The following is a 19,154-nucleotide window of genomic DNA, read 5'->3' as shown; positions in this document are numbered from 1 at the left end:
GTTCAACATAAACGACAAGCAGTTTGTCTAGAAAATAAAAACGTCATGCAGTTTATCCTCTCAAAATTTTTTAAACGAGATAAGAGAGAGTCTTGGGGAATAAGTTTCGCAACTCAACTTCCCTCGATCTCCACGAGATTTTTGCCCACGTGCAGCAGCTGATGCGGGAAGTGGGTTGTCTCCGTCTCTTTAAATATCGCCTCTTCTCTTCTTTATTTCTTAACGTTTTTCACAACCAAAACCAGCAAATCCTATGACGTAAGTCTATAAAGTGTTTCGTAGAAATATTAGTTCGTTAGAGGTTTTTCACGAGTGCCGCGTGATAACCTATCGTGGTTTTATCCTGGGACCCTTATTCGTACAGATCCGTCGCACTAACGGAGCGAATATTAAAAGTTAAGGAAAGAGATTCGTCTCGACTCCATGGTTTCGTTTTCATTAGGTTTCGAATCGTTTATATATTTTCCTTAACATCGTATATATTATATCGTTTCTTTTGATCCGGTTTTCTGGCTTCTACACTTGTTCCGGGAAGACGGTGCTGCAGAGAGAAAGCTCTCCGGGGAAAAGCACGGAGGAGCAGCGGCTGACGATTGAGATCCAGGAAGCGATTTCTCCTCGGAGAGACTCCCAGGGGATCCTCTGCACGTCTTCCACGTTGATCCCTTCGAATCCGATCTCGCTCAGCTCCTCCTTGAACGCGTGGCGTCTCGACGGTTCGTACGACATGCAGCACTCTGTTTCGTAGCCCGCGGAGATCATGGCTCCGGCGATTTTCTTCAGCGTGGACATTGATTCCAGTGGAAATCCTGGAACATTTCTTCCTCTTGCGGTGGATCATCATGTAAAGCGGTTTGATCTGATTCATCGTGATTGTGTCCGTCGCCGTTCTTCTTCTTAATCTCTCGGGAGCGATCGAGAAGGTGACGAAACTCTTATTTTGTGTGTTTTGAATTGTAAACATATTCTCAGAACATCTCTACGTATAAACATAAAGTTCTTATTTTGTTTTTTTTTTGAAATAAACATAGGACTTCGAATAAAAAGGTGTCTAATAACCACCGCGCTAAATATGTGACTTCAATAGCAGCCTTTATATGTAGGAGCGATCAATAGCAGCGTTTGTATTAAATTAAACTTCTAGTAAATTACGTATTAAATTTTTTTGGACCTACTTTTTTTTCAATTGAATCTAAAACTGCCGTGTAATCTAATTATGCATCTTAATTGATTAACAACTCGCCATTTTTTAATTATTACAAACTTAAAGTTACATCTTTTCATATGTTCCTCAATTAATATATAGGGGATATATTTTTTGGTCATGTGGCTCAGTAAAAAACACAGCGTTAAAAAAAAGATAAGTATATTGAAGAGCCGATTATTAGGCTTATCGAATTATGTATTTGAAAGAATTCTGGTTTTTTGGCAAATCTTACCTTATTGGATTTAGTATTTATAAAACCTCTTACAAATCCATAGTTATTGAACTTATCATTTGTATAAATCCCATTAAATCACCCCTTATTGGAAAATTAGAATTTCATGAATGATATTTATCAAGAATTATTTTGGATTATCTAAAATAAATTTTGTAGTCAAAATTCAGTTAGAGCAAAAACCACCTAATGAGATGGTATTTCACAAAAATAAAAAAGAGATTTCATCTTCTTCGTCTTATCATCCGTAAAAAAATTACGAATGCGACTAGATGTAGTTCTATTACCCTATGTGATCCATAAAGCCGTGCTATCACCACTGACTATCGTCATCCCGACCACTGTCAATAAACGCTAGTCGCAGACGTTTTCACCACGTCGGTTCCTGGACCCACTGCTAGATATACACTTGACATGGTTCGGTTATGTTCTTTTAACAAAATTTTGTTTACTTGATCTGATGATGATTCATATGTTGCAGTATTATTCAGTGTGATGATGAGCCTCTTAAGATAATTAAAGTTTTTGTTTACTCGTGATAGAAAAGTTTGTTTACAGATTTTCTGTGGTTAATTCATAAAAGAAATTTAAAGTTTATTCATATCTGAAACTCCTAAATCCATTTTATCCTTAAAATTTTGTTTAAATCCCGAGTTTTTGAAAAAATCCTTTGAATTTTGTATTTAACGAAATCCTCTCAAATTATCAGTTGAATAAGCCCCCTAAGTGATAGTTTGAGAAAGAAGAGAAAGAAAAGTATAAAATCTCCAATTTAAGGAAAATGAGATTTGGAACATGGTATATGGGGCCCCACATTCACCCCCATAACTAAAATGGAAAACAAGCACCGTCCCGTAGATAAAACCACAGCCGTTAGATTTTGAAATCACGAGAGAGGAAGATTAATCTCCACCGTTACTTGTTCTTTTTGTTGTTGTTAATTTTAACATAATCTTGTGATTAACTCGTTTGTGAAATAACGAATATTAATCAAAAGTTGATGCTGTTGACAAAAAAAAAAAAAAAAAAAAAAAAAAAAATCAAAAGTTGTAAATCTCTATCTCTCTCTCTTCTCCATGTTCTCCTTCAACAGTAGCTCCGACTAACATATACGTCTCCGAATAAGTGGATCTTCGTCGATTCTTCATCGAAGCAGTTACGCATTCATCATCTTCTTCCTTGGGAGTTTCCGGAGAGACTAAAGTCAATCCAAAGTCTCCTTCGTTTCTTCTTCGCTAATGCTAAACTAGATTCTCGCTACTGTTCCAAATCCGAGATTCGATTTTTGTTTTCTGGGATTATCATATCGAGGTAATTGCTTCTTTGCTACCTCTCTCTCTCGGATCTAAGCATGATCTCTCGATTTCTCCCTTGATTTAGGCTTTTGCGTGATGGAACTTGAATGCGTTTAGCTAAATCTCAAGTGCTAGATAGAACTTAATACTTTTGATGATGATTTTATTTTCAGATTTAGTTTTCAATGGAATCACTCAGTTGCGTGCGGGATACTCGAGTGTATTGAACACAGTATCGTGACTATCGAACAGCTGGTATTGAATTGGTTGTGACTATCGAACAACCTGAATCTACTACGGTTGGTTTACTAGCTATTTAGCTTTTCTTTTTGAGAAGAAGCGTTGAGGAAAATGGCAAAGATGATAAACAAGACGCTTGTGCTAACATATATCTACTTACTCATCTACGTTCTTCTCTCTTCCGGAGTCATACTCTACAACAAGGTCACTTCACTAATCTCTTTATTTATAGTTTGTCTGTTGGATTTTGCATGTCATAGATTATTGTATCTCTTTATACTAGAATTGAGATTTGAAGCGAAATGTTGTTTAAAATTAAATCATCATCATACGAACATACTTCACAGGCCCCTTTAATTGTTTTAGTAGTATATGTGTGCATGTCATAGTTTGTGTATCTATTACCCTGACTTTAATTTGCATCTATCGGTATTGGATTTCATTATGCAGTGGGTTCTATCTCCCAAATACTTCAACTTTCCGCTTCCTATTACATTGACTATGATCCACATGGGATTTTCTGGATTTGTAGCCTTCCTTCTTATTCGAGTATTCAAGGTATTTTAAACTCTTTGTTGTAAATTATTTACACTTCCGTTCAAGGGCATGTTACATATGTCCCTTTTTTTTGGATTCTTCAACCTCTGTAATTGTCAAGTAATAAGTATCTTATCTTCTTCTATAATGTAGGTTGTCTCTCCTGTTAAAATGACATTCGAAATGTAAGCCACTTCTTTCCTCCCTTTCTAATGTAATTTCCATTTTGTATTTCTTCTTATAACATGTTTTCCTGGATACCAGATACGTGACCTGTGTGGTACCTATAAGCGCATTCTTTGCATCCAGCCTCTGGTGAGTCTTTGTTTCATATACAGTGGGACGTATTAGGTTTATTGATGTTTTTCTCTCTCTCTCTCTAGTACAGTACATATCAGATACTGAATTTGTCATTGACTGTCATACATCCTGTCTGAATTGTCTCCTGAGTATTCTGTTTACTCGCTGTTACAGGTTTGGAAACACTGCATATTTGCACATTTCAGTTGCCTTCATACAGATGCTCAAAGCACTAAGTATGTAAACTTTCTTTTGGATCAAAGCCCATATTAGTACATGAATCTTTTTGACCATATTGCAAAGCTTATTTTAACACTTGAATATGGAATGACAGTGCCGGTAGCAACATTTATCATGGCCATTGTTTGTGGCACTGACAACGCAAGGTGCGACGTGTTCATGAACATGCTGCTCGTCAGTGTTGGAGTTGTGATATCCTCCTATGGAGAAATTAATTTCAACATAATTGGCACGGTCTACCAGGTCATGGGGATATTTGCTGAGGCGCTTAGACTGGTGCTAACTCAAGTTCTTCTTCAGAAAAAGGGCTTGACATTAAACCCGGTCACAAGCTTATACTATATAGCTCCCTGCAGGTACACAATCCTCTGAAAACTGACTTGTATCCAGACTTCTAATATTTCATTGACTTGATTTGACTTGTTGGTCTTTTATATGTCTTATATTCTATTCGTTTGGATGTTTGCCTAGATCATGTATTATGTCTTGCTAAGATGCAAAGAGTCTCCTTTGCTACACGCTAAACATGTTGTGTTTTCCCTTGAATTTGTGTAGCTTTATTTTCCTGTCCTTGCCTTGGTATGTACTGGAGAAACCAAACATAGAAGTCTCGCAGATCCAATTCAACTTCTGGATATTTTTCTCGAACGCTCTCTGCGCACTTGCCTTGAACTTCTCCATATTCTTAGTAATAGGAAGAACAGGAGCAGTAACCATGAGGGTTGCTGGCGTTCTCAAGGACTGGATTCTCATAGCTCTCTCCACTGTCATATTTCCTGAGTCCACAATCACCGGTCTGAACATTATTGGATACGCAATAGGTTTGTTCCTGTTTTTGTTACAAATTGGTATAAAGCTCTTAAATTTGCATGTGCGTTGTATAATTTTATATCTACTTGTGTTGATGCAGCACTATGTGGGGTTGTAATGTACAATTACATAAAAATCAAGGATGTGAAAGCGACTCAGCCAATCACTGATAGCCTCCCAGATCGAATCACTAAGGTACAGTCAATTGATCTGTTTAATGACGCTGCTCTCTCTGGGGTAGTGAGTATTGATTATGATTCACAAAAATTGAGCAGGATTGGAAGGAGAAGAGGTCGTCGGATGGTGAGAGTCCCAGAGGAGGAGTAGAGCTTAATGATGAGGAAGCTCCTTTGATAACGTCTTCACGGTTGTCACATATTGGGCGGACACAGCTCGGAAGCCACACTGCTGTCTGAGCAACGTACAGATGAGACTGAGACAGACTCATATGTTGTCTCACTTCTCAGGTCAAAATGTCTTCTTATCTCTTTTGGAACCCAACATTTTCTAAATATATTTTTACCTTGAAATTATTACTTAACATTGTTTAGTTCTTAAAAAAATACAAAATCTTCTGGCAAAGTTATAAATGTTTTCTTCCACCAGACACATTAGGTCGGGCCTCTTGGTATTTATGATACAAACAGTTTTTGACTTCTGAGTGTGTGCAGTACCCCTGGATTGGATTTGAATTTTATACTTGTTCTCCTGTTTATAAAACTTTGAACACTATCAAGGTATACAAGACAAATCAGTGAATAAGAGAGATTTTTTGAAAAGAATAATATTAGTGAGAACTTGTTATGAAACTTTTACAAACGGGCATAGGGTTAAAAGAATGATGATATAATACAAACCACTAATCGGAACTCTGATTCAAATTAACATCAAAGCATACATGTAACACAAAGTGTAATATGTACCAAACCCTTCTCGACCATGGAGTGTCCTTTCTCAGTCTAGCCAAAAGCTGATGTACTCTAGTCTGGATCCCTAAAGTATAATAGCCTTTTCGATTGCGCTGGAGGAGCTAATCACTGGATGTCTCTAATGTCTTTGTTGTTAGGTTCACGATCTACCATTTGTTTTGCAAGTAGAGTCAGAACCCAAACTTCATATGAAAAAACTGGAGAATGCAATAGTTATTATACCTTCACAACAATAATGGCTATGACACCACCTACAATCAGAAACAGGAACGTCATTATGCATGTATCTGTAGCTACAGCTTCATTAGCTTTTGCATTGAGAAACTTATCTCCAGGGAGATTAGATTATGGAAACCTGTCTCTCTATCTCTTTAACCAGCTGTGAAGCTTTCTTGATAGAGAACTGAATTGTGTCTAGGTCATTCCCAACCCGGCCCATTTGATCCGCCTGTCAAATTAATAGGAGCTCAACGTAGTACGCCTCGTAGGAATATCAGGACAAGATGGTGAATGCTTTGTTTTACCTGGCCCTTTAAATTAGCTGCGGTTTGAGTATCGATTTCCACTGTCTGATGAACAACCTGAAAAGAAACACTGAGTGTTAACTAGAGATATAGGACCAAAGACCCGAGTGGAGTACACTTCTTTCCTATGTAACTTACCTGTTTAGAGTGTTCAATAGCCTGGTCAGTCTCGTCCATCCTCTTCATTCCAGCATCGACAAGCTCTTGGTTTGACATTGCTATATATATAAACAAAAATCATTAACCCAAAAGTTCGTAGTACAGGATTAACTATTGTAGAACATGTAGCAGCAAGCAGCTTTAGGCTTCCAATAGCAACTTCATGTAGACAGAGACTCACATGAAGACATTTGTACGTTTTCTTCTGCTGTGGATTCACTGCTGAATCCAGCTCCCATACCAAAAAGATCAACTTTCTTGTTGCCGAGTGTACCTGAAGTCATACAACACAAACATCTTAAATACACTTGGTAAAAGGATCGATGTGAAATAGTATAGGCAAAGACAATGCAGCGTCTTGGAAATGGCATGACAGGCGTACTAGTTACGTTTTTGTTAGTGCAACATAAGAGTTGAGTTTCTTAATCCGTCACATAAATCGGAGGAAATATCAACAAGCAGATTTTGAAAAGACACAGAAACCAAAATGCTAATAGTGATGTTCATAGAATCTATAACACATTAACTACTGCAATGATTACTTCAGAAGTATTATTACAAAAGCTAGAATCTCAAAATGATTACAACCTCCATAAATTTCATCAAAACACCATAGATTGTTTCTCATCATTCAATTGCTTATTTACTTGAGGAGAGTTTCGAGCTTCCCCATCTTTGAGCTCACAATCAAACTATTTAACCAACCTAATTTGAATACATTACAAGATTAGCGCGCATTAAAACTCGATTCAGAAACATCTAAAAAAAGAGAAACATCTTTTAGAGTTTCTCATCTTGCCAGCAAGTTGCTTGCTTTGTCTATTAGAATCCTTCACCTTATCAAACCTCTGGAACCCAGGCTCGAAAAAGGTCACGGATTTCTCCATGGATCTGCTCCAAATGAGGGCTCATCGGCAGGTCAGAAGCCATATCTGCCGGAGATTTTCAGATTCCGGCGGAGTTTGATGAGAAGTACGAAAGGAAAACGCGGCAGAGCTGGGAAGAAGAGCGGATTGAGTGAGTCACTCGTGGCTATCTTGTAATTATTTGGTTATTTGAAAACATTTAATATAATTATTTAAAATAATATATATATATATATATAGCCGTTCGACAAAAATTAAATAAAAAGGGGAAAAGGAAAAAGGTGAAGCGGATTCTTGTGATATTTTCTTTCTTCGTCGTCGAGGCGAGGGTCTCTTCTGGGTCAGCCAGCCACAGTAAGTCTTTGAACCTCTCATTTCTTCTTCGTTCCGTTTGATTCTCTTTCTCTCGTTTCTGCTTTGTGCTGCGCTTCTCTCTCAACTGCGAACTGATTCAGTTCAATTCTACTTTGCTTAGTGACGAATCCTTTGTTTCCTGTTGATTCTAATGCTGCTTAACTGTTCAGATCTGACATTGGGCTGTTTGTTGGGATTCGAGAGATACGTTTGTTGTTTTTAGGGTTCGTAAGTGAGATTGTTTAGCTAAAACATTAATGGCCTTGTCTTGATTCCTTTTTGTTAAGGAGAAATTGAACTCATTCTCTTTGGTCTGATTGTTGTAGACTTTTTTTTTTACAGGATAGTTATGAGTTCCCCTGCGAGTGTTACTGTCATCTGGGACTTTCAGTATGCTTGGATCCCTGAGGGCTACGATCTTCGTTCCCTTAAGACCAGCATTGAATCTGCCCTCAAAAGATGCAATCCTGATTTCTTCATTGAGGGGAAATTGATTGCCCTTGGACATGCCACTGGAGATAGACATCAAGCCATCACTATGCTCCCTGATGACTTCGAACTCTCACCTGTCCAACGAGATAACGTTCCTACTCCAGACCCAGAAGGTAACAACACTCTTTTCTTGCTTTGACTGGATAGTAAAGCTTATTCATTTCATGCTACGCCATCATTTAAGACAGTCTTCATGTTTTTTTTTTACAATTGGTCTGATTTGGTTTGTGATATGTGTTTTGCAATGTTGACTCATGGATTATTAGTATGTTTGGCTTGGGAACTGATGAAATTGTTTTGTTCTCAGATCAAACTGCTTTGGAGTTGGTCCTGAAGCTATCTATGAAAGTATTAGACAACAAGGCTAACGTTTTGGTCATTTCTGGAAACCATGATGTGATGCGTCCGATTAACAGATGGAAACAAAGGGGTATATTTATGATGTTAGCCCTACCTGAAAGCTCGGACCCAAGCTTCTACCACTGTGCCAACGTGACTTGGCTTTTGTCTTCCGAAGATCCTGAGAGAGCTGCTGCTACCATGGTTAATGGAGGTGGACCGATCCCTCCTGTACCCCGTATTAGAGGTATTGTAAATCTAATAGATTTTTGTAGTTGTAATAGTATCTCCTAACCGAACTTCTAACCTTTTTTTGTTATCTTTTTTTTTTTTGCAGGATGAGCTTAATAAAATAGTGGTAGATATAACAAGAACTCCTAGTAATATCATCTGTTTTAGTTTCAGACTCTCTTATGCTTGCGCTGTTTTAGTTTCAGACTCTCTTTACCTGCTTTGTTGTTTTGGAATATGACTTTTGAGTAATATTGTAGTATTAAGCTTCTGTCTTTCTTTTGCTGTGTGTGTTTTGAGCATTGAGGAGATGGTGGGTTTGTCTGATTTGCAGGAACCCTTTGTTCTTCATGTTCTCCTGTTTTAGAGGAACATTGATGTTCTCATCATCATCTACTCCTATCAAAATCAAGCTTAGTTACTGTTGTTTACGTGAACTCATCGCATAACTCTTTTTGGCTGTTAAATCTGCTTTTATTACAAAATTTGTTCACATAAATCCTCTATCACGACAAATTTTCAGGACCTATTTTCAGGACAAGGATGGCTTAGTACGTTACCAGGATTTGATGACTTATTGGGGGCACAGAATGTGAGGGCATGCCTCTCACCTCTTCATTCGGAGATAGGAGGCATTATTGCGCAATGAAATGTGTGAAATTTAAGGCAGTTTCAGGTTACGTTTGCAACGAATTGTTCTCAATTGGTGAAGATGGTTTCGGAACTAGAGAAATGACCAGCATTTGAAAGCTACCTGGAAGATATTAAGCTTTTGCGACAAAGTTTTGTCAACTCAGATATCGTTCATGTTCCTAAGACGGAGAACAAAAGGGCGGATAGCTTGGCACGTAGTGCTTGGCAACAACCGTTTTTCGTCGTGCACATGGATGTAGATTTACCACTTTGGTTTACAGAGTCTACATGAGTCTGTACATGTCTGCTGTCAAAAAAAAAAAAAATCATCTATCACAACATTTGTTTCTGCTTTTATATTTGGGATGATGCGTCCAATTCGTTTAGTAATCTCTCGCACAACTGCACCAACCCATAAACAATAATCTGTTTTAGGTCCACGATTGTAGAAACATAGAGGTGCCAAATAAACATTGTTACAAGAAGAATATATAACCTGTTTATATGGAGATGAATCGCCATGTGATTTTCTTAGTTCAATCACATTCAGCGATGGGATTATCTCGAATACCTCAGCCGTTAATGATAACCCGCCTGGCCCTTTTCGAGTACTCTCTTCTCGGATTGCTTTTAACTGAAGCAACATCAAGTTTCTCACCACTTAAATTACTTACAACATCTCCTAAAGTAGCAGATAAGAAGAGATAGGGGCGTCAAAATGGATAAAAGTTAATGGGTCAACCAAAACCAATCCAAACCATGAATCTTAATAGATAGAATAATTGGATATAAATGGATTAATGGGTTAAATGGGTTAATGAACTTAGTGGATTTGGTTAAAATAGTTTGGATTGTAATGGATAATGAGTTATCCATAACCAAACCAATAAAAATTTATAACAAACAAAAACTCAAATCAAATATATAAAACAAAAAATAACCAAACAAAATTTCTAAACCAATTTTATTTATTTTTTCATATATATAACTAAATTTTAATAAACTAAATCGAACCCAATTATTCACATATACATATAGATATATATATATATATATATAAATTTGTTAACACCCAATTTTTTTATATATAAAACTATTATATGTTGACTTTTTTAATAAGCCAAATTTAATCATAAAATCAAGTTTTCCACCAAAACTCTAAATTGGATACTTTTTCATCGAAACGCTAAATTTCATTTTCCCACAGAAGCTACAAAATCATGTTTTCCTACCAAAACTGCAAAGTCTTGTTTTTTCGTCAAAACCAGAAAATCATATTTTCTGCCAAAACCGCAAAGTCATGTTTTCCCATCAAAATAATAAAATCGAGTTTTCCCGCCAAAACCGTAAAATTGAGTTTTCCGTCAAAACCGCAAAGTCATGTTTTCCTGCCAAAATCGTAAAATCAAGTTTCCCCGCCAAACCGCAAAGTTGTGTGTTTCCCGCCAAAACCGTAAAATCAAAATTTCCCGCCAAAACAGCAAAGTCGTGTTCTCTCACCAAAACCGTGAAATCGAGTTTTCCCGCCGAAACCGTAAAATCGAGTTTTCCCGCCAAAACCGTAAAATTGAGTTTTTCCGCCAAAACCGTAAAATTGAGTTTTCCCGCCAAAACCGTAAAATTGAGTTTTCCCGCTAAAACTTCAAAATCGATTTTCCTGCCAAAACGACAAAATTGAGTTTTCTCACCAAAACCGTAAAATTGAGTTTTTCCGCCAAAACCGTAAAATTGAGTTTTCCCGCCAAAAATGCAAAATCGATTTTCCCGTCAAAACCGTAAAATTAAGTTTTCCGGGCAAAAATTGTGTTTTCCATCAAAACCGTAAAATTGAGTTTTCCCGCCAAAACCGCAAAATCGTGTTTTCTCGGGAAACCCGTAAAATTGAATTTACTGCCAAAATCATAAAATTTAGTTTTCCCGCCAAACCCGTAAAATTGTATTTCCGCTAAAACAGAAAATTTTGTTTTTTCACCAAAATGTTAAATATAATTTTCTCTCTGAAATCGCAAAATTATCTTCTTTTTTTTTTGACAACAAATCGCAAAATTATCTTTTCTGCTAAAATAATAAATTGTTTCTAACACCAAAACCATATAATTTTATTTATCAAAAGTTAAGTATTCAACCCCAAAATAATATTTTTACTTAGAAACCATATAAGCTATAAATTATTGTTCATTGGTTAACCATTACACCATTAACTCATTAACTTAAATGAGTTGTGGATTGACACAATCCATTTGTCAAATGGATTAGTTAAAACCATAACCCATATAAGTTTAAAACCATTTGGATATGGTTTGGTTTGGGTTGGTTTACCCATTTTGACAGCCCTAAGAAGAGAGCAAAAAGAAACTCTCACCATTGTGTGTTTTGGTTTGGGTTGGTTTACCCATTTTGACAGCCCTAAGAAGAGAGCAAAAAGAGACTCTCACCATTGTGTGTTTCTTCTGTACGTAGAAACCCATCTCCATGAGAATTGTTTTTATTTTCTCCATAACATCAGTGGCTAACCTATTTGACATGAATCTTATCTGCCTCTCTGATACTGTCCGAGTCAGCCCACAAAGTAAAACAATACACACCTTTGTTGTAAGCAAAGAACAATCTTGAAACAGAGTAAAGGAGGAAAAGAGTGTATTGTTTACCTCTGTCTCAAACAAACCGGAGAGGTCTAGAAACGGTGACATTCCGATCAGCTGAAAGGCGTTGATGACGGTTGATGAATCATGGCTCTTCTCTTCTTCTGATACCTTTGTTATAAATAACAAAAAAAGGCAAGACTCTGAGAATGGCAATGCACATTGATCCAAATTAATGCATAGGAACACCAACATGATAAGACGTAAGAAGATTCTTACATCTTCTTCGGCTGAGGATGATTCATCTTCAGCATCACAACTGGAAGGAGAGTAGTCGTGTCTGAACCAGTCGTTTCCCATAATACTTGCGACTGTCATCCTTGTGACTGGATTTGGATCGAGCATTCTTTTGATCATGGTTTTAGCACCAGGTGATAACCATCTAGGTATTGGAGGGTCACCTTTGACTATCTGAAAAGGCAAATATCTTTCAGTTATGTTTCTTCAAAATATAAATTAAACTATGGAAAACAGAGGAAAAAACACAAAAAGCAGCACCTTCCGGCAGAGAACGGCGAGGTTTGTATCATCAAAAGGGAGACAACCAGTAAGAATAGCATACAAGATTACTCCACATGACCATATATCTGATGCAGCACCATCATAGCCCTTGTTGGCTAGAACCTCAGGCGCAACGTAGTTAGGACTACCACAGGTTGTATGTAGCAATCCATCTTCCTGACATGCCAAAAAAGTCTGAACATAGGTTTCTTTCTGCTGATTTAAATATATAGGTTTAGGATATTACCCTAAAATGCTGAGGCACAGCACTAACGCCAAAATCAGTGATCTTAATGCGCCCATTTTCATCAAGAAGAACATTCTCTAGCTTCAAAACAGAAACCTTGGTATCAGAACATGTGTCTGAATACTACAAACAAAGTTTGAAGTTTTTCTAAAAACGTGTACACAGACCTTGAGATCCCTGTGGAAAATGCCCTTGTTATGACAATAGCTTATTCCATCAATCAACTGCTGAAACATTTTTCTTCCTTCTGTTTCTGAAAGTTTTCCTTTGGAGACCTGAGAATGAACATAGCATGTTTTTATAAACCAACCTTTGGTTAACCGACGAAACTGTCACTGTTCATTTACACAAAAAAAAACAACTCACTGTACACATGAATCTTACAATTCTGTCAAATAAGTCTCCTCCAGCGACACATTCAAGGACCATGTAGATCTTGGTTTTGCTAGCCAAGACCTGAAAGTGGTGGACACAATAAATAATTGGCATATCAATGATATTAGACCAAGTTTATGTGGGTTGCTCGCAAGAAAAGTAATCTTTAATCTGGACGGATGATGGTTGTTTATAAAGAATAAAAGTCGACAAGAATCGCAAATACCCATAAGTATTGGAAATATGAAAATGGTTTCACGTAATAAAGTGTGAAAACGAGTTTTACTGGATTTATTAATTTCTGTATGAGGTCTACATGACAAGACTATTCTTTCTTTTCTTTTTGGTTTTATTAAGACTGATATTAAATACAGATATATGAGGCAGCTGTGGTGATTATCAAATATCATTACACAAAATCGAGGGGTCAATTTTTGGGACCGACCTCATAATCCGTCATTAAATCTATTACCAGCCCAATGAATGACCAAATCTCAGGAGGAACATAATATATTTAAAGTACAGAAATTAATTAATTATACGTAGCTTGGCAAACTTTTTCTTTATTTGTTTTAAGCGTGGCAATTTAGAACGTGAAAAAAACATTTCTTACAGAAATTAATTGATCAAAACGACTTTTAATAACTTCTGACCACAAAAAAAGAAGAAGATGCTTCTTCACAAGCAAACAAGCAAAGTTTATGTATTTTTTCGTCAAAACTTTCTAATTAGTAACAAAAATAAATAATGGAGGGTCCAAATATTTGGTTGGCGCACCCATGTATGGTTCTAAAAGTATATACAAAATCTGAAACCCAGTTAACATAAAGCTCGTATCAAGAACTATGATTTCCTTATGCAGGTCATAAAACAATGTATAATTCAAGTCTTTTCCATAATATTATGCAATAATTACCCTCTGTAGTGTTTGGAACTTTTTGGGTTTTATTAACACTGATATTTAATCCTAAAATAAGGCAATAGTGAATTTCATTTGCTGTTGACAAAAAAAAAGAAAAAGAATTTCATTTGCCATTATCATTATTCAAATCGTCAACTTTCTCGGGACCGACCTCATAATTGAATTGGTCAGGTCATCAAATCTATCTTGAGCCAGCTAATGATCAAGACTCAAGGTAGGACGACAAAAAATTATTTAATACTTCCTAGATTTTTCACACATTTTAATAAAACACATTAAATTTGCATATTTTTTTGTGTTTATCTTTGTTTCATAATTTTAAGCCAATAACAATTTAGTAAATGCAATTAAGTTTTTTGAAATTTGCAATTAGTTAATAAAACATGTCTTGAAAATGTAAAAAAATGGATCTTTTTAAAACAAATTTTTTTCCTAGAAACATGAAAAAAGAGATTAACTAAAATTAAAAATATCAAAATGACTAAGATACACTTATGCGCAAACAAAAACAAAAGTTTCACAGGTTTAAAGTTTAATCCTCGTCAAAAGTATTTTACCGAAAAAAAAAGTGAAATAGAAAAAAACCTGTAACGAGAATGTTACTGGTCATATCTAGGATAAACCAAGAATTCAATCACGCTTATCCAAGAATCTCATTAAGCTATTGAAACATTTACCTCATGTAATCTGACAATGTTTGGATGCTTCAAGACTTTGAGTGTGCGTATCTCTCTCTTAATCTGAAGTTATCAAAAATCAAGAGTGTGTAAGAACCAGAATCCACCTTTAAACCATTCAAATATAGAGCAAGAAAAACCAAAAAAATTGATTCAAAATGCAAAAAAACCTGAAAAGGTACGTTGAGGCGACTGGTACGCGACTTGTCGATGATTTTGACGGCAAACGATTGGCCAGAAACAATATCCTTAGCAAGTTTGACCTTTGCAGAGTTCCCTTCACCCAGCGTTCTCCCAAGCTCGTATTTCCCAACACGCATTCCCTCCGTCACCATCCAAAGTTCCAAACACACACGTACAACAACCAAAAATCCTTTGTAACGATTACTGGGTTGAGCAATATAGACTGAGTTTGAGCTATGAATCTGTGGCTTTGTATAACACTGAGATTTAAAGAGGTCAAGAAGATAAGAAGAGGGGGTTGAGTTTTGGAAAAAACAACGCGCCACTTCTCTTTTACTTCCTTCTTCTCTCTGCTTGGAAAAAGAATGTATCCGTGAGTAGCAGAAACAAATAATATATTTTTGTAAACTATTTATGTTGTTGTCCTTTTATATTCATGACTCCATGACTATTCTGTTTCTAGAAAACATGATCAAAAACATTTTCTCAATTATTATCATGATTGACTTTTAGATCCTTAAATTAATTTATTTCCTTGAAACCTCATTCAAAATCCTAAAACTTAGGGGGGTTTATCGGGAGTTAAATTTTCAAAGAATTTTAAAATTTAGAGATTTCATTGTTATTGGTTTATGAATTCTTAAAATCTTATTAGAATCTTTTGTTATTGGTTTGTGGACTTTTAAATTCTATGAAAATACTATGTTATTCAAAAAGTTTAGTTTTTATTGACTTTGTAATTCTATTAAACTCTTTTGTTATTGAGACATAAATTCTCTCTAGTTTTACTCATAACACTCAACTTTACAAATATCACATATAGTCATAGGATTCTCAAAATCAATGTAACAAAAACACAAATACACAAACACAACAATTTTTTTTTACATTTTTATTGTCAAGTCAAAGATAATTGTAAAAAGAAAACTAAAGATAAAAGAAATTATTAAAAATAACAATTTTAAAAAAAAAAAATCTTTCATGAAATATAACTATTTGATATTAAAATAAAATCATGAGAAAATTCATAGGTTGAGCTTAAAAACTTTAAAACAAAAATCAAACAAGACAAATCAAAATATTAAAAAACCAAAATTTTTATTTAATTTTAAAATAGTTCTATTTTATGAAATAATTTTTTTCAAAAAAAAATAATGGAAAGAAAAGTTTGGAAAGAAAAGTATATATGAAAATCTATAATAATCAATGACAATTTATACAATACATTGGGTAAGAATTCATCAAATCTACTTAACTTTTAAAAATCTATTAACTCTTAAAATTTTCAAACTCCACACAAATTTTATTTTCAATAGCACCCCTCAGTAAACCGTGAGCAGCAGAAGCAAATAGTATATTTTTGTAAACTATTTATGTTGTTGTCCTTTTATATTCATGACTCCATGACTATTCTGTTTCTAGAAAACATGATCAAAAACATTTTCTCAATTATTATCATGATTGACTTTTAGATCCTTAAATTAATTTATTTCCTTGAAACCTCATTCAAAATCCTAAAACTTAGTAAACCATCCTTTGGTCACAATGCAATATGTAATGGTTTCTGTTTTTTTTTTAACGATGGATAATTATGATATTACAAACTATGAAAATTATTACAGACGATTCTACTGCCGACAGTTTTACCTGCCTTATGAGGATTCACGCCTGACTGCATTACCGAAACCGCCCTATGGAATCCACGTTTGATAGTACTTTTTGCGCCATGCTGCAGATCTTTTATAAGTTTTTTTCTCCATTAATTCGCATAATTCCGTCTTTTTTGGGAATCGAAACTCAGACCTCTAGATGTAGAAGCATTAATGAATTCTTAGTCAAACCAGTGGACCAAGTAGGCTTCCACGTGTAACATTTTCTGTATATTGAGCCCTTTTCAATAAATAAAAAAACATTTTCTGTATATTATGATTCAAATCCCTCGGGGATAATATCGTATTTGTTCTATACTTTATCATTATATATATGAGATTATCATATTTTGTGATAATAATTCTATATGTTTGAACCAGACAAGCAAATGCTCACTGAAAGTCTGAAACCATTATCCTACTAATCTTTAATATGACCAACCAAATTTTATTCATCAAATATATGTTTTTTATAGAAAAAATGACTAGGATAGCACTAAATTTTTTTTTGTCACAAATATAGTCTCTAAAAATAAAAATGACCAAAATAGCACTTAATGTTTTATCAAAAGAGATAAATATACACTTATGCCCCAATGGCAAATTAATTTAGACATTAGGGTTTAGAGTTAAGGGGTGGAGTTTAGGATTTAGGGTTTAGGGTTTAGGGTTTAGGGTTTAGAGTTTAGGATTTAGAGTTTAGGGGTGGAGTTTAGGGTTTAGGGTTTAAAGTTAAGGGGTGGGGTTTAGGATTTAGGGTTTAGGGTTTAGGGTTTAGGGTTTAGAGTTTAGGATTTAGAGTTTAGGGGTGGAGTTTAGGGTTTAGGGTTTAAAGTTAAGGGGTGGGGTTTAGGATTTAGGGTTTAGGGTTTAGAATTTATGGTTTAGGGTTTAGAGTTGGGGAGTAGGGTTTTAGGATAAGATTTCAAATTTTGAAAAATAAAAAAAAATTAAATTTTTCAAAAGATAAAATGCTATTTTGGTCATTTTAGTTTTTGAAGGCTATTTTTGTGATATAAACTTAGAAATGTGCTATTTTGGAGATTTGCCCTTTTTATAATATGTTTAAAAAGTATTAAGCTTCAATTGGTGACCATGAAAATAAATGAAATGAACATAAAAATATTGAACAAAATTTCATTTAGTGAATTGAAAAAAAAAATTAAATATGGAGGAATAAACGTTCCTCATCAAATTTAGAAGAGGAAAATATTCTTCGTTAATTCATCAATATGAGGAACATAGATGAATATGGTGGGGCTCATATGTTCTTAATTTGACAAAAAAAATCAACTTAATTGGTATCAATTTTGAGAATAACAAATTCATCATCAATTTTTTCCTAAATTATAGTCACGAATTGAAGCCTTAGAATTCTTTTTGCTAAAAAAAAAGTATTAGAATTCAAAGGAGGAATTGATTTCTGAAACTTGGCTCACACGTGCCACGGTGTCTTTGTTCTTTGCGTGTGTTCGGTCAGAATTCAGGAGGACAGTGGTTTTCAAGTACTCGTGTTACACCGCGAGCTGTTCTTTATAGTTTTTGGCTTTTTTGTTTATCTTGATTCGATTTGATGTTTTGGATCCATAACTACGCATATCTTTCCGACCAAACATTATTATAAACCCAAAACTTGATACAATGCAAGGTTGTGGTGCGGATGCGAGGGGTGGATGTGTGATAATTTGATGAAAAATGCTAATGATCTCACTACCTAGGAGAAGCTCTGGAAGGTGCTATTTAGAAGTGTCAAAATGGGTAAACCAACCCAAACCAAACCATATCCAAATAATTTTACACTTATATAGGTAATAGATAAAACCAATCCATTTGACAAATAGAATGAGTCAATCCATAACTCATTTACATTAATGAGTTAACAGTATTTAATGGGTAACCCATGAACAATAATTTTATATTTTAAATGGTTATTGTGGATTACAAAAAAAGAGAAATAGTTATTAAGTTTGATGTTAAGGAGTTTTCAAGGCTTATAACACAAATGATGTAGTATAAAAGATTGTCGAACCAAATCTAAGGGATTTCAAAGCCCTGAGAATGCAAGTACTCACTTAATATAAGTGCAGCAGGTGATTTAAAAGATTTCTAAACTAATGATTAATGCTAATGCAGTTGCAGAATAATAAAAGCGATAAATGAAGTAACTTTCTTGACTAAGGGAAAAGAGAACTCATGGGCATAGGGATTAGACCTTGGGTGATCAAGTTTCGAACTAAGGATGACAAACGATCAATCAAACTATCAACCTTAAGCTTAGACACAGTTCTAAACAAGCTCTATGTCAAGCTTGTCTAGATGAATGTTCATTTACTAACACATTTCAAAGATCAAATGTCTTTGGTTGAATAATATGAAAGCAATCATTACTAATAGGTCTATTGGCTATCTTAACACCTTTAACAACAAATGTCTTTGGTAAAGTATGTTAAAAGCTTAGGAGAGTTGTCTCAGGCATTTCATCAAACACCTTTTGGGTGGAAAATGCCTAAAGATCAACTTTTGAGAAGCCAACTCAGAAGATGCATTATGAATACTCTACTAGCAAGGAC

General features: G+C 35.0%; 4 protein-coding genes across 9 annotated transcripts; 2 read left to right on the top strand and 2 right to left on the bottom strand.

Moving 5' to 3' along the window:
• The first annotated feature begins 2,462 nt into the window (after nt 1–2,462).
• On the top strand, nt 2,463–5,466 carry LOC106311940 (probable sugar phosphate/phosphate translocator At1g48230). The gene is made up of 10 exons (XM_013749285.1): nt 2,463–2,750; nt 2,908–3,178; nt 3,425–3,532; nt 3,665–3,696; nt 3,776–3,826; nt 3,986–4,047; nt 4,146–4,407; nt 4,607–4,872; nt 4,962–5,056; nt 5,137–5,466. Exons 2-10 carry the CDS (start codon nt 3,086–3,088, stop codon nt 5,275–5,277), a joined length of 1,110 nt encoding a protein of 369 aa, XP_013604739.1. The 5' UTR covers nt 2,463–2,750; nt 2,908–3,085; the 3' UTR covers nt 5,278–5,466.
• A 169-nt stretch (nt 5,467–5,635) lies between these two features.
• LOC106311943 (novel plant SNARE 12) lies at nt 5,636–7,516 on the bottom strand. Of its 5 annotated transcripts, XM_013749291.1 has the most exons (7): nt 7,310–7,516; nt 7,062–7,178; nt 6,655–6,747; nt 6,453–6,532; nt 6,315–6,371; nt 6,013–6,238; nt 5,636–5,936 (listed from the first exon to the last, which is right to left on the bottom strand). In XM_013749291.1, exons 2-6 carry the CDS (start codon nt 7,102–7,104, stop codon nt 6,131–6,133), a joined length of 381 nt encoding a protein of 126 aa, XP_013604745.1. In that variant the 5' UTR covers nt 7,105–7,178; nt 7,310–7,516; the 3' UTR covers nt 5,636–5,936; nt 6,013–6,130. The 5 variants fall into 5 exon arrangements, with proteins under 5 accessions (XP_013604745.1, XP_013604744.1, XP_013604746.1 ...); XM_013749290.1 differs by having other exon boundaries at nt 7,062–7,516; XM_013749292.1 differs by lacking the exon at nt 7,062–7,178.
• A 79-nt stretch (nt 7,517–7,595) lies between these two features.
• Nucleotides 7,596–9,033, top strand: LOC106311941. 2 transcript variants are annotated; one of them, XM_013749286.1, is made up of 4 exons: nt 7,596–7,693; nt 8,036–8,298; nt 8,493–8,771; nt 8,862–9,033. In XM_013749286.1, exons 2-4 carry the CDS (start codon nt 8,043–8,045, stop codon nt 8,864–8,866), a joined length of 540 nt encoding a protein of 179 aa, XP_013604740.1. In that variant the 5' UTR covers nt 7,596–7,693; nt 8,036–8,042; the 3' UTR covers nt 8,867–9,033. The 2 variants fall into 2 exon arrangements, with proteins under 2 accessions (XP_013604740.1, XP_013604741.1); XM_013749287.1 differs by lacking the exon at nt 7,596–7,693 and adding an exon at nt 7,732–7,917.
• A 175-nt stretch (nt 9,034–9,208) lies between these two features.
• LOC106311939 (CBL-interacting serine/threonine-protein kinase 17-like) lies at nt 9,209–15,338 on the bottom strand. Its single transcript, XM_013749284.1, has 11 exons — nt 14,923–15,338; nt 14,753–14,815; nt 13,163–13,234; nt 12,946–13,053; nt 12,779–12,859; nt 12,529–12,708; nt 12,250–12,441; nt 12,037–12,141; nt 11,824–11,940; nt 9,885–10,022; nt 9,209–9,790 (listed from the first exon to the last, which is right to left on the bottom strand). The coding sequence occupies exons 1-11, from the start codon at nt 15,085–15,087 to the stop codon at nt 9,743–9,745; spliced, it is 1,269 nt and encodes a 422-aa protein (XP_013604738.1). The 5' UTR covers nt 15,088–15,338; the 3' UTR covers nt 9,209–9,742.
• Between the last annotated feature and the right edge of the window lie 3,816 nt (nt 15,339–19,154).

The sequence above is a fragment of the Brassica oleracea genome, chromosome C8 (assembly GCF_000695525.1).
Source record: "Brassica oleracea var. oleracea cultivar TO1000 chromosome C8, BOL, whole genome shotgun sequence".
In the NCBI taxonomy this organism is placed as follows: Eukaryota; Viridiplantae; Streptophyta; class Magnoliopsida; order Brassicales; family Brassicaceae; genus Brassica; species Brassica oleracea.
The sequence above is the reverse complement of the archived record's forward strand: the minus strand, read 5'-3'. Positions and strand labels throughout refer to the sequence as shown.

Coding starts and splice junctions, on each gene's coding strand:
- LOC106311940 (XM_013749285.1), top strand. CDS start 3,086: ATGGCAAAGATGATAAACAAGACGCTTGTGCTAACATATATCTACTTA. Junction 4,408..4,606: donor TACTATATAGCTCCCTGCAG/GTACACAATCCT, acceptor GAATTTGTGTAG/CTTTATTTTCCTGTCCTTGC. Junction 5,057..5,136: donor TCCCAGATCGAATCACTAAG/GTACAGTCAATT, acceptor AAAATTGAGCAG/GATTGGAAGGAGAAGAGGTC.
- LOC106311943 (XM_013749288.1), bottom strand. CDS start 6,844: ATGCCATTTCCAAGACGCTGCATTGTCTTTGCCTATACTATTTCACAT. Junction 6,533..6,654: donor AAACGTACAAATGTCTTCAT/GTGAGTCTCTGT, acceptor TTATATATATAG/CAATGTCAAACCAAGAGCTT. Junction 6,372..6,452: donor CTATTGAACACTCTAAACAG/GTAAGTTACATA, acceptor GTTTCTTTTCAG/GTTGTTCATCAGACAGTGGA.
- LOC106311941 (XM_013749286.1), top strand. CDS start 8,043: ATGAGTTCCCCTGCGAGTGTTACTGTCATCTGGGACTTTCAGTATGCT. Junction 8,299..8,492: donor TCCTACTCCAGACCCAGAAG/GTAACAACACTC, acceptor TTTTGTTCTCAG/ATCAAACTGCTTTGGAGTTG.
- LOC106311939 (XM_013749284.1), bottom strand. CDS start 15,087: ATGGTGACGGAGGGAATGCGTGTTGGGAAATACGAGCTTGGGAGAACG. Junction 13,054..13,162: donor GAGACTTATTTGACAGAATT/GTAAGATTCATG, acceptor GTTCATTCTCAG/GTCTCCAAAGGAAAACTTTC. Junction 12,442..12,528: donor TCGCCGTTCTCTGCCGGAAG/GTGCTGCTTTTT, acceptor TTGCCTTTTCAG/ATAGTCAAAGGTGACCCTCC.